This window comes from Antechinus flavipes, chromosome 1 (genome assembly GCF_016432865.1).
Source record: "Antechinus flavipes isolate AdamAnt ecotype Samford, QLD, Australia chromosome 1, AdamAnt_v2, whole genome shotgun sequence".
Taxonomy (NCBI): domain Eukaryota; kingdom Metazoa; phylum Chordata; class Mammalia; order Dasyuromorphia; family Dasyuridae; genus Antechinus; species Antechinus flavipes.
The window spans coordinates 670,581,771-670,594,292 of NC_067398.1; the positions used below are offsets into that span (position 1 = coordinate 670,581,771).

Here is a 12,522-nt window from a genome sequence, read left to right on the forward strand (position 1 = left end):
CACTCTTCTGTGTCTCCAGGGTAACTGGAATTTTACTATGTGGTGTATTCATGGGCCCTATGGCTTGAGGTAAATGGACAGGGATGAGCATTAGTAGCATAAACTCCCATTTGGAAAAAAAAAAAAAGAGTGGTTTAAACAAAAGGCTAGTTTCTCCTTGAAGTCTCCACAAGGAGGACGTTTGAATCCAAGCTTTGCTTTATCTATTCACCTCTAGGGAGACTTACACTTGGAAAAAATACTAAATATTGCTTTGAATAGCCCAGACCAAAATAATAAGCGTTTTCCATTACAGCCTTCTCATTTAAGGCTGGACAAAAGCTGTCTGGGTGAGTCTTAGAATAGCAGAGCCCAAATACTAGATATTTTGATGTTGAAGAAAATGCTTCCTAAGTGTGACTAGATTTTTGCATTTTTTTTTGTGCAGGTTGTGGTTCTTTTGTAGGATCTTTCCTGGAATATTGCTCTGCTGATATTAGTAAGTACAACTATGTTTTTCTAATTCTATTTTTCTTCATCCTTCAAAAACACAGAAGTATTTAATGCCATCCAGTGGACTCTGTTAGAGAGGAAGAAGACAACACAGCAGGGGTTCTTGCTGGTTCTCCTGCAGTCTACTCAGGGTAAATTGGCCTCTGGGACTGAGTTTGAATTTGGTGCCCTCAGGGCAGTTTCAAATTCAGTTCAAGTTGGGAGCTTGGAGCTGGGGAGACTCCTCCTAAATTCCTATAGAAGCCTAGAGCTGCCCAGAGCTGGGGGCAGCACAAGCCCCTTCATATCTCTCTAGGTCCCTTGCTCACAAGCCTGAGGTAGGAAGCATTCAATGCACTCCAGTAGTCAGTGCTGACATTTTATAGAAAAATCTCTGCTGATAACAAAGGTAAGAAAATGTTTCACTGTTACAAAGATTTAGATTGGGAGCTATTATAAAGCATAATTCAATTACATAAATTTTGTCACTTTGACAGCCTGATTTGTTGATATCCATTCTCCCTGCCACGAAAGGAGTTAAGATTAATTTACTTGTCTGAGAAGTTGGGGGCCTTTCTCCTACTCCCTTGAAGTTAATTTGACAATGTGAAAAGTGAATGGATCCTTCTCATGAAGGATCAGGAATTCTGTCAAAAGAAGAGTTCTTCATTAGATGCAGTGCTTTGCTCTGTTAATTGCCTCACTGAAGTTAGCCAGACTCTCTGGGGGTATGACTTCCCTATTGCCACGAGAATATTGTTGGACCAGGGCCAGCTGGCTCCAGTTCCCTAAGTGCCTAGCCTCCTCCCTAGAAGGAACCACCACTGATATAAGGTCTGTTCATGGGCAAGGAGCAATCAGCTTCTCTGTTCATCATTCATCCAAAGCTGAGTTCAGAAAAAAAGCCAAAACCAAAAATATTGGGCATCCTTGGACAGGAGGGGAATAGGGAAAGGCAAGGTGGAGAAAGCTATAGATTATACAAAGCAAAGTTTATAGGAGGCCAGCCCCTTGGTTGATTAGTGAAGAAATCCAAGTTCTTGCTGGTTTTACAAAGTTCTGTACTGAAGTCCAGCAGCTTTGTGTGCTGAATCTTGCTTCATTCCTTGGCATTGATCCAACATTTATTAGAGGTGTGTTTGTGGGCAAGTCGCTTAATCTGTTTCCTCATCTAAATAATGAGGCATTACCTGTATTCCTTACCAGATGGAGTAGTTACAAGGAAAGTCATACCTATTCTAAAAGCAGGGATAGGAAGGTGCGTGGTATCTATTATGAAGGGACCACCCAACTACTCTACTGTCCTGCATGTAGGAGAAGCAGAATTAGATATTTGGGGGTTCCAATCCAATCTATAGCTATACCATACAGAGTAAAAGCTCATTAAAATAGTCTGCCTATCAGACATGAAGTCTTCTCTTCTTTTTGAAAAGTCTAGACTCTCAATATAGTTATAAAATCTTGCTTATTTCTTGGGGGAAAAGCTAGGGTTTATTTCATGAATATATCTTTGTTTTGATTGGTAAACTTATTTTACTTTTAAAGGTTGTCCAGTGAGGAAAGTAATCCAGCAAGCACCTATAAAAACAGTGTTTCCCATACTGAACAAGGAAGAGCCTGAAGATGGCCTGTCTGATACATCCCTAAACAAAAAGCATTCCTTCAAGAAAGTCCTTCCAGACCGAAGGAGGGCTGCCAGAGACAAAGCCAATGAGAAGTTAGTGGAATACATAGTGAATGAAAAGGGGGCAGAGAACCATCTCTTGGCTATTTTAAAAAGCAGGAAAAAATCCAGGTGGCTGAAAGAATTTTTGAATTCAAGTCAGTACATGACGTGTGTTGAAACATACCTTGAGGATGATGAGCAGTTGTACCTTGTGGTGAAATATTTACAAGAAGTCTATCAAGAAATAGACAGCAAAATGCTGACGCTAATAAATGGCGATGGAATAAAATTTATTCTGGATGTTCTTTTGCCTGAAGTAAGTTGCTGACTTTATCAGATTCTGATTTTTTGGCTTGGGGTTCTCCTGCCCGTTGGCCCAGCAAGATCCCCTACTCCAAGGATTAAGTGATGATTGAGCTGAAGAGTTTAAGTGCTGTACCATTTTGCTCAGCACAGCAGTCTGAAGGTTCTTTATGTAGAAACTGAAATATGTTTGAAAATACATTTTAATTAAGTAGGCACTGCTGAGCTGTCCCCGCAGTCTTACCCAAAAAGCTTATACGTGTAACTTAGAATGCTGGCAGCATGGAACATCTATTTTGGAGATTGTAAATCAGGTTTTTAATGATTAGGACTTGTTTTCTCTCTAGTGCCATCAGAAGCCTTCACCATGTAAGCGGGTTTTCACCATTATATCAAATCTCTTGGCCATTTTGCAACTGATAGTTGAATAGATATTCAATTTGTAATTAAAAATGCTTTTTAATGACAATAAGGCAGGCATATCTTGTGTGTATTCTTGCTGCCTGTTGGATAGGGGAGCATAAAAGTCAGCTTGAGGGAAATGATATTCCAGTTGTCTACATGCCTAGAGGGACCTCATCTAGAATATTATAACCAGTTCTGGAGGGAACTGGGAACCATGTCATACAAAAATTGGTTGAAAGAACTAAGAAATTTGACTTGGAGAAAAGAACACTGTGGGGAAAAACCTGTCTTCAAGTATTTTCAAGCCATTATGTTAAAAAAATTTTTTATTTTATTTTTTTTTTACTCATTGTGCTTGGCTTCATATGTCAGAATCAGAAGCAATATGTGGAAATCACAAAGAAGATGTTTCAGTTCAATATGAGAGAAAACTTAGTAAAAATTAAAATGGCCTAAATAAAAATGAGCTGCCTTGTCCAGGGTATTGTTCAGAAAGAGTCCAAAGGGACTTGACCAAGAATGTTCTTGGAAGGATTCCTGCTAAATAATGGGTTGGACTAGAAGACCTTTAGATTCCCTTCCACCCTGAGATTCTGGGAATGATCAAAATAATATTAGGTACTTATTAATGTGAATTTCTTATTTAAAGATAAACTAGAAATATCCATAGAAACATTTTAATGTTCAGTAAACTAATTGCCTGCCAAACTTCATCAAAATAACATTGGTTAATTGAGTAGGCAGTGATGTTTCCCCTCTACCATTAAGTGTGATGAAGTATTATGGTATTATCTTTTATAGGCAATCATTTATGCGATATCTGCAATTGATGAAATAGACTACCAGACAGCTGAAAAAAAATATATAGAAGGACCATCTGTGAGCAAAAGGTATGAAGCTGGTAACATTTCCAGATCATTTACAAACATCTCCAGATTCTTTGTTTCCAATGTTCTCTATTTATCTATTCACTAAAAAGTATGAGCATGCCTCATCAAATATTTCACCTAAAGTCCTTAATGCATTGTAACCATCAGTTACCCAACATGAAAATCAGATAATTCTTGTTTGAGCTTGTGCTTGAAATTTGGCAGCCTTGAAATTTCCCTAATTGTTGGTTTACTTTCTGTTTAGATTATTATATTGTTGCCAACTTTCCCTTTCTCTGACACTAAAGTAATTTATTTTGTGAATTTAAATAAGAGGTCAATATGGAATAGGATAGAAAAAGCTAGCCTTCAGAATAAAAAGAACTTATTTTAATTAACATTATTTGTGGTATTCCTGTAGTCTACATGTCTAATTCTTAGAATGGATTGTGTGACTTGGAAAAGAAGAATTAATTCAGGTTAAGAATCTTTATTTTAAAAAAAAATTAGTCAGGGTTATTAAAATACTTGGATCTTCTACTTCTTTGGTTTTCAGGGGGATTCACTTTTCTTAGGAAATCACAAGGTGGAGATTGAAATCATCCCGTTGAGGATATGCTGGAGCCAGTTTAAACCAGCTCCCAAGAGCCACTTGTTCAGTATGAATTTTTATATCTTGGAAATCAGGAAACTCGAAAATTAAGGCTTGGTTTATTGTTTTGTATTGTCTAGGTTTATTATTAATGATGAAAGAGAGAATGTTAATGCAGATTAAACTTTAAAATGTGATGCATTTATTGCCCTATTTGCTCCCCTTTCCCCCCAAAGAGCCAATTGTTAAACATTTACCAGCTCACCTCTGGCCCCGTTGTATATTGACTCATAACAAGCAAACCTTTTGGACCTGGTTCAGACAGTGCTCTTGTCCTAATCTCCTAATGGTCTGGATCAGCCAGACAGAATGTTTGTTCAAAATAATGTGGAAAATTGGAGTGTTTATTTCTGAATTTAAGGTCTAAATAGTTTCTCAGGAGTTAATGGACACAATTCTTAATTGAGTCATTGGGCGCCTCTCCAATGCCTGTCAAGTGGGCTATATATAAATAACAAGCCAAGTGACAGACTGAAGACAAAAATCTAATTTGGTCAGTCTTTAAGTAGAAGTCTTTTTATGTGTTTAGTTGAGTAGGCAGATCAGAATCATAGATAATTAAGTTATTCTTCATGTCACTGCACACACTAGGTAGGGAAATGAATTTGAAATTCTTAAATCATGTTGTCATAGCCTTAAAGTGTTAATTTCTGAAAATGAAGGCCTACTTACTCATCATGGACGTTAATCAGCAAAATCATCTTACTGCCAAAAACATTTAGCCATTGTAGAGTTTTTAGTCCAAGTAAAATTTAGGCAGGCTGAATAACTAAGAAATTCTTTTAAGTTAATAAAATCTGAATGTTAAACTCCCCCATGAGAACTAAACTTGGTAAAACGATTGTTAATCTGAGTGAAGAATAACAAAAAGGTAGAAGGGAATTTTATCTAAACCCCCATATTACAGATGAGATTGAGAAACAGACTTCTTCATTTGATTCAAGCCCTAAGATCTTGATCTCAATATGGAAGAGACCTCTGAGGCAATCTAGTTATCTACCCATTTGATAGGTGATGGAACTGATACTTAGGAAGCTTAAGATGCTTGGCCCAGTCACAGGGGAAGTAAGCATCAAGATGACAGCTGCAATGCCAAGATTTGCCTAGGTTTCCCCTCTCTTCCTGAAGACAGCCTGTGGGCTTGTGGGAAAAGCATTGAAGTTGAAGCTGTTCTCCTCTTCCAGCTTTAGGTCTGTGTAATCTATGTAACCTCAGGCTCCAGCCTCTCATTTCTTGAGCCTTTATATCTGGCTGGGAACCTCTGAGGTCTTGTGTAGCACTAAAATCCCGAGGCCCTCATAACTGCACTCCACTGCCAACCTTATCGTTACTTTGGCCTGTTCATTCCCTTCTTTCTCTTGGAATCTGTTCCTGAACAGCTTCATCCAGACAATTTGAAAAAATTTTCAGAGATTGTTTGTTCCTTTGGAGTTAGGGAGGCAGATTAGCATAGTGAATTAAAACATTAGGACTTGAAGTCAGAAGATGTTCATGTGAGCCCTGGCTCTGCTACTTCATAGCTTTGGGACTCTGGGTAAGTCTATTCGATTCCAGGCTCCTTGCGACAATAAATTGTTTGATTCTTACCTTGAAGACTTTCTGTCTCCCAGCACCAAGCACAGGGCTGTGTATGTACTTATTAATAAGTGGTTATTGGCTTGAAAGCCAATCTCTCTTTGTTGCCCGTTTCCTCCTCTATAAAATGGGGATGATAATAATTGCAGTGCTTATGTGAATCTTAATTATATCTGAATTATATCTGAAGTAACTAATGAACTGCTAATGTAAAGAAATAGGGAAGAGAATTGATACTCAGGTGATGATTACATTTATGACATGTATAAATATAAGGATATTATGGAATGGATATACAATAAATTGGTTGTGTTGTATATAATATATTATAGTTAAATAAATAGATCAGTCAGTAGATCAGTAACCAAATTTGGTCTTTGATGCTGCAATCTAAAATATACATAGAGTTTTATGGTTCCTAAGTATTTTTTATATTTAAAACCCCATCATTCTACTATCCTGTGAAGTAATTCTCTATTTTGCAAACAAGGAAGTGACTTTGTGAAAGTAACACAGCTGGGAAGAAGCTGAAGGAGAGCTCAAATCTCTATTTTCTTATTCCAAGCCTATTTATTTCCTTTGGAATGGCACTTCATGAAGCAGGAGAAAAACATTTCCAAAGCATTTATACTTTGTGAAATCATAAACATTATTTTGAGGAGGTAGTAATTCTCAATAAAGCCATTAAGAGAAGAATTTTAAAATGACAACTTTTGATGTAAAAGAATCCTGACTTAATGTTTGTTTCCTTCAGGGAAAGAGAAATGTTTGATAAAGAACTTTTAGAGGAAAAAAAAAAGGAACTTACACTGTTGAAGACTGAGCCATCTTTTCCAGAAATGTCTCCGGATGTGTCAAAACTGTAACAGCAAAGCTTTGTGAAGTCATCTTATAGATGTAGATAGTAAGAGAGCTTTCTATGTAAAATTCTCCTTATATTATAAATACGTTTTGTGAAATTGGGAGCTTTTGAAGGGTTTTCAGATCTTAACTGATTTTGGACATATCTAGTGTTGGTTGGATGTTTTCTGTGGCACTGCTTATGACTTTTCAGGGATTCTTTACTCAGATTATTTACAAAAGTAGTCAATAGTGTGCATTTCTATTTTTGTAACATACACTGCAGGCCAGTTTCCTACCCCCATCCCTTTTTTGAAATTTTGATTTCAAATTGATATCAAATTGATAATTAATGTTTGAAGAAACCAACACATTTTGTAGTATTTCTGGTTACTCTTGTGCTGTCCAATTTAGTGTAAATTGCACATTGATTTTTTTGATATTGAAGGAGAAATCACTGGTGTCAGTCTTTAAAGAGTGTTGTTTTTTTAATCCAAGTTTTGGATATGTAATAATAGGAAATTCTGTAAACATCAGTCTTTTTAAAATATTGCTTCATTGATATTCAGTATGTTGGGCTTCCTTTTAATATTCTTCCTGCCCCTATTTTCTTTATATTCATTTTGGGAAGAAATTACCTCCAAGAGGTGAAACCTGAGTCAGAAATGTTTTCTTATTGCTAACAGAATAACCACAATTATATGTGCTAGAAAGTATAAGTTGCAATATTATTATAACTATTTTAAATGGAGCTTTTCCAAGTAATCCAGAGTGAGAATGGATCTATGAATGCTTACAAATCATGCATTTTTCAAGATTGTGTGAGTGAATGAAATTACGTTGTATTGTCAACGATTAGGATAGCCCCGGGCCAGATTCTCTCACTACTTATCTCACCTTCCCATGTGCATCTCCATTTTTTGGCTGTGACTGAATCTTAACCTGGCAAGCCTTGGTCTCAGGCATTGTGACAGCTAGATTTCATTGTATCAGCAGACTAGTTCATTTGACCGGATCATCTTAGTTTGATCCCCACAGGCTTTCTGAATAACTCGTTATAGGAAACTCAAACACTCCTCTTTAGGACTTATCTAGATCATTTGTTGGGGGATAAGTCAATATCAGAAACAATCACATTCTTCAGTTTTGCATTCTCATCAAAAACAGCCATGAATATCTAGACCCTGGAAATAAGTATTAAAATCTTCAGATTCTAATAGGTTTTGGCCATTCAAATTTAGGAAGGACTATCTTGTTGATAACAAAAGACTCAAACCTATTGAGTGATTCAGGCCCAGAAAGAGATGAAAGTTTTATTTCTGTGGACTTAAGATATTAAAGAAGTTAAATTTGTTTTCCAGATTCTTGGGTAAATATGAATGCTAAAATGTGGTGTAAACATGAGCTTAGTATAATTTTATTTCCTACTGTGGATGAATTGCTCATAGTCTTGTTATGTATGTACATATACATATATTTGCATATATATATAAACATGTGTTATATAATGTGAGTATATGTGAATATATGAAATTCCTATGCATATCTTTTTTTGTCCTTTAAGATTAGGGAATCTTAAAGATTGTATTTTTGTATTTGGGAGTGGGATAGGGAACAAAGAAAACCTATTTTCTTAATCTCAGTATAGCTTTAGAATCTTGTGTTAATTAGTATATATGAACTGGGCAATTGCACTAAAATTTGTCACTAGGGTATTACTCCTTTTTTGGAAAGAGGACATAATTTACCCAAGTCACACTAAGAATATAAGCCAATGATAACTTATAATGGGTTATAATCATTTTCAAAGTGAATTTTTAAGTGTACAAAGTAGACAGAGACATGTGAGTTAATTTCAATGCTGTTCTCTTTGCTCAATCTGGGGAATATTTTGTGTTTATAAATAGTCACCTTCCTTAATACCCTTGAATAAAATCAAAGAATTCTAAAAAAGAAATCCCATTTTTAAGCAATAAGTCTCTTTTTGTTATTTCACCTTCCTTTGCCATTTAATCCAAATGAATTGTTTCAAGTATTTTCCATGTTTATGTACTACTGAGTAAATTCCTGGAATTGGGGTATTCAGAGGTCTGAGAGTCAGCAGCAGCCGCTGTCCTTCAGCTGTTTGCCTTTTCTCCACGTCCTCTCATCAGTCTCTTCCTCAAGCATAAAGAAATACATTTTCTCCTCAGTCTCCATCTTAATATTCCCAGGGAATGTGAATCAGTAACTAGTCTGGATACACAGCTGCAGAGCCATTTACAGATCAGAAAGGATCTTGCCATGCCGCTCTTGCTAGTGTTTGAAAATGTGTGCCACAGCTCATCCATCGATTCCCCCCCCCCCCAAAAAAAAAAAGAAAAAAAAGTCCTCTTCATCCCAAAGCCTAATACCAAAAGAAATGGGAGAAGAGGAGATGGACATTTCTTATATCAGGAGAATAAGCTTTCCGTGATTCTCCACAATAGTTTTACAGCAGGAGTACTTGTCTTTCTATCAAAGATATCCTTATGGAAGAAGTCTAATTTAGGTTGATGATCCCTTATTTTTTTCAAGTAATCATCTCTAGTCTAAATTGGTTAGTTCAAAAGCATTCACCTTATAATAAAAATAATACTGCCCTTGGAGGTGGTGCCATAACCATTTTTAAAATGCTGTGCTAAAATCAAAGGTCAAATATGATATCTGTCGGTGGGTGGGTGGGGAATTATGTTTTTTTTTTTTAACTTTTTTTTATTAAAGCTTTTTATTTGCAAAACATGAGTGGGAAATTTTTCAACATTGACCCTTGCAAAACCTGTTTCCAACTTTTCCCCTCCTCCCCCCCTTAGATGGCAGGTAGTCCAATATGTGTTAAATATGTTAAATCCAATATATGTATACATATTTATACAGTCATATTGCTGGGGGTTATGTTTTTAAAGACTGTCAGAATGAACAAATCCAAAATACTTAATGCATCTTAAAAGTGCAAAGTAATTGTCTCTAATGATCCCAAGTATAACAGTTTTTATTTTTCCCAAGCAAAATTAAAAGATAATTGATACAGTTTGTTGTGCGCTTTTTTTGTTGTTGTTGGGGATGGGGGAAGGGGAGAAATGGACCAACCCTATTGGAGTTTTTAATGGTAAGATCATACTATATCATTGATAATAGTTACATGGTAATAACTTCACATTATCTTTTGATCTTCAATGATACCTCAGGCCTATATTGCTATTGCAAGTAGTATTCCCAATTTTATAGATAAGAAGCCAGTACATGCGGAATTGAATGGGAATGTTTAATTTTAATTGGACCTGAGTGTTTACTGTTTTATAAGTAATTCCTAGGAAAATAATTTAGTAAGCTGGCAAGCATCTCAGGTTCTCAAGTCTAGATAGAAGTGAGTAACTTGGCTAAAGTTACATAGGCTGTAGTGGGATTTAAGCCCAAATCCACCGGTTCTCAGTCCTGGGCCTTGCCCACTGAAGAGGCATTTTAGGGAAGCCCTCCGCTAAAACACAAATAACGCTGTCCGGTGCATCGAGGAGGTTGCATTTTATAGGGAGATGTACAGGGAACGAGCCGGCCGAAGTAGTCACTGGTCAGCTGAGGCACTGGCTTCCAGTAGCAGGGCCGACAGAGGTGCGTCTTGAAGGAAGGCATTAGGAGCTGGGCATTTCGGACAAAGCCACGGGACTGCGCCGGGCCACCAGGGACCACGGGCGCACAGATTGGGTGGATGGCGGCCAGGTCCCGAAGGTTCGCGGGGCCGCAGCGGGCTTGGGAAAAGCTAGACTTGCCGCGAAAGGGCACGAGGGAGCCCACAGCGGCGGCTCTGCGGAGCCCAGGCCCTTTGGGTCCGAAGTCACACTGGCCCCGAGAAACTCGGGAGATCACGTGCTCAGCTGTACCTCCACAGCCGCGGGAGTGCAGAACTACAGGGAACGAGGGAAGGTTTCATTTCTATCCCGCACTGGCAAGGAAGGCCATTCCTCGGAGCAGCCCCGTGAGGCAGACGCTTCTCTTTGCTTTGAGAGGGCAAAGTGCTGCCGACAGCGCTCAGACAGCCAAGGCAGGGTCTTGGACCTTCCAATGGTCGCTTAAAGGCACATGCTGCCCTTCGTTGGTCTTTCCATTCGCTTAATGAACGGTTATGGGATTTGTTGGACCGGTGCCCTTCCTGGAAACACGTTTGTTTCTCTGAGGTCCCATTTCAACGTGAGTCTAGCTGGCTTGCAACAAGCCTGGGTAGACTGCGGAGCCCTCGGAAGGAGAATGAGGGAGTTACGGGGAGGAAGGAACGAAGGAGCTGAAGTTTCCCCATTGAGACCCCAGCGGGGAAGAAGAAAGGCGGGCATTCTCACCCCCGAGGTACGGGCTGAGGCGGCTTCATTTACCTGTAAAAGGTCACTTTAAGCCTGGCAAGCAGTAAACAGAAACACCAAAACATCTGCCGAAACCCGGGATCGAACCAGGGACCTTTAGATCTTCAGTCTAACGCTCTCCCAACTGAGCTATTTCGGCTGCGTAAAAAGCCCGTCTCACTGTCCTCATTCAGTGAAAGCCGACACTTCCGGGCTACTCCCCTCTTTAATCTTTCTGGTGAGTTTATTGGCAGGTTTTTTAAGCACTCTTTTCCATTAAATTGAAAATCCTAGAAACTCGGGGTAAAAACAGATAATTGGAGGAGATAATTTAAAGGTTCAGGTCCTTCCCACTTGAGATATCCCCTTCCCATCTCTGACATTCAATGTTCTAAATACCCTTACAGCTCTGACATCTCATGTTCCAAAGGTCCTTCTTAAATGTCATGTTCTTAGAGTCCTTGAATTTTGATATTTTAGCTGACACCTTGGGTTCTAAGGGCCTTCCCAGCTCTGATACTTTATATGTTAGGGACTCTCCCCCAGTTCTGACATTCTGGATTCTCAGGGCCCTCCCAGTTCTGATATTCTGTGTTCTAAGGGCCCTCCCAGCCCTGATATTCTGTGTTCTAAGGGCCCTCCCAGCTCTGACCTCCTGGGTTCTAAGGGCCCTCCCAGCTCTGACCTTCTGGGTTCTAAGGGCCCTCCCAGCCCTGACCTCCTGGGTTCTAAGGGCCCTCCCAGCTCTGACATCCTGAGTTCTAAGGGCTCTCCCAGCTCTGACATCCTAGATTCTAAGGGCCCTCCCAGCTCTGACATCCTGAGTTCTAAGGGCCCTCCAGGTTCTGACATCCTGAGTTCTAAGGGCCCTCCCAGCTCTGACATCCTGGGTTCTAAGGGCCCTCCCAACTCTGATATTTTATATGCTAAGGACTCCCCCTCAGCTCTGACATCCTGAGATCTAAGGGTCCTCCCAGCTCTGAAATTCTGTGTACTAAGAGCTCTCACAGCTTTGACATCCTGAGTTCTAAGCACCCTCCCAGCTCTGACATTCAATATTCTAAGGGCCTTCTCAGCTCTGACATCCCATGTTCTAAGAACCTTTCCAGCTCTAACATCTTATGTTCTAAGGGCCACTTCTGCCATTCCCCCATTCTACGGGTCCCCCAACTCTCACATCCTTTGTTCTAAGGTGCCCTCCCTCGGAGGTTTCTCTAAGCACTGCCCTGGGCTGCCAGAGCAGGCACAGTTTTGAGCCATGACTATGTCCTGCGGAACCTTCTTTTCCAGTTCCGTCTCTGTGGCGCAATCGGTTAGCGCGTTCGGCTGTTAACCGAAAGGTTGGTGGTTCGAGCCCACCCAGGGACGCTGCTACTTTTTTCTTAACATTTC

General features: G+C 39.3%; 1 protein-coding gene and 2 non-coding genes across 4 annotated transcripts in view; 2 read left to right on the forward strand and 1 right to left on the reverse strand.

Moving 5' to 3' along the window:
- Window positions 1–9,829, forward strand: part of PWWP3A (PWWP domain containing 3A, DNA repair factor) — a 31,026-nt gene extending 21,197 nt beyond the window's left edge. Inside the window, exons 11-14 of one of the 2 annotated variants that reach the window (XM_051972184.1) lie at window positions 428–478; window positions 2,017–2,453; window positions 3,647–3,735; window positions 4,271–6,686. In XM_051972184.1, the coding sequence (XP_051828144.1) occupies window positions 428–478; window positions 2,017–2,453; window positions 3,647–3,735; window positions 4,271–4,289 (596 nt within the window). In that variant the 3' untranslated portion in view covers window positions 4,290–6,686. The other variant, XM_051972183.1, reaches the window with a different exon arrangement.
- A 1,388-nt stretch (window positions 9,830–11,217) lies between these two features.
- TRNAF-GAA (transfer RNA phenylalanine (anticodon GAA)) lies at window positions 11,218–11,290 on the reverse strand. The gene has a single exon. It is a non-coding gene; the product is annotated as a tRNA-Phe (tRNA).
- Window positions 11,291–12,424: 1,134 nt separating this feature from the next.
- Window positions 12,425–12,498, forward strand: TRNAN-GUU (transfer RNA asparagine (anticodon GUU)). Its single transcript has one exon. It is a non-coding gene; the product is annotated as a tRNA-Asn (tRNA).
- Window positions 12,499–12,522: the final 24 nt, after the last annotated feature.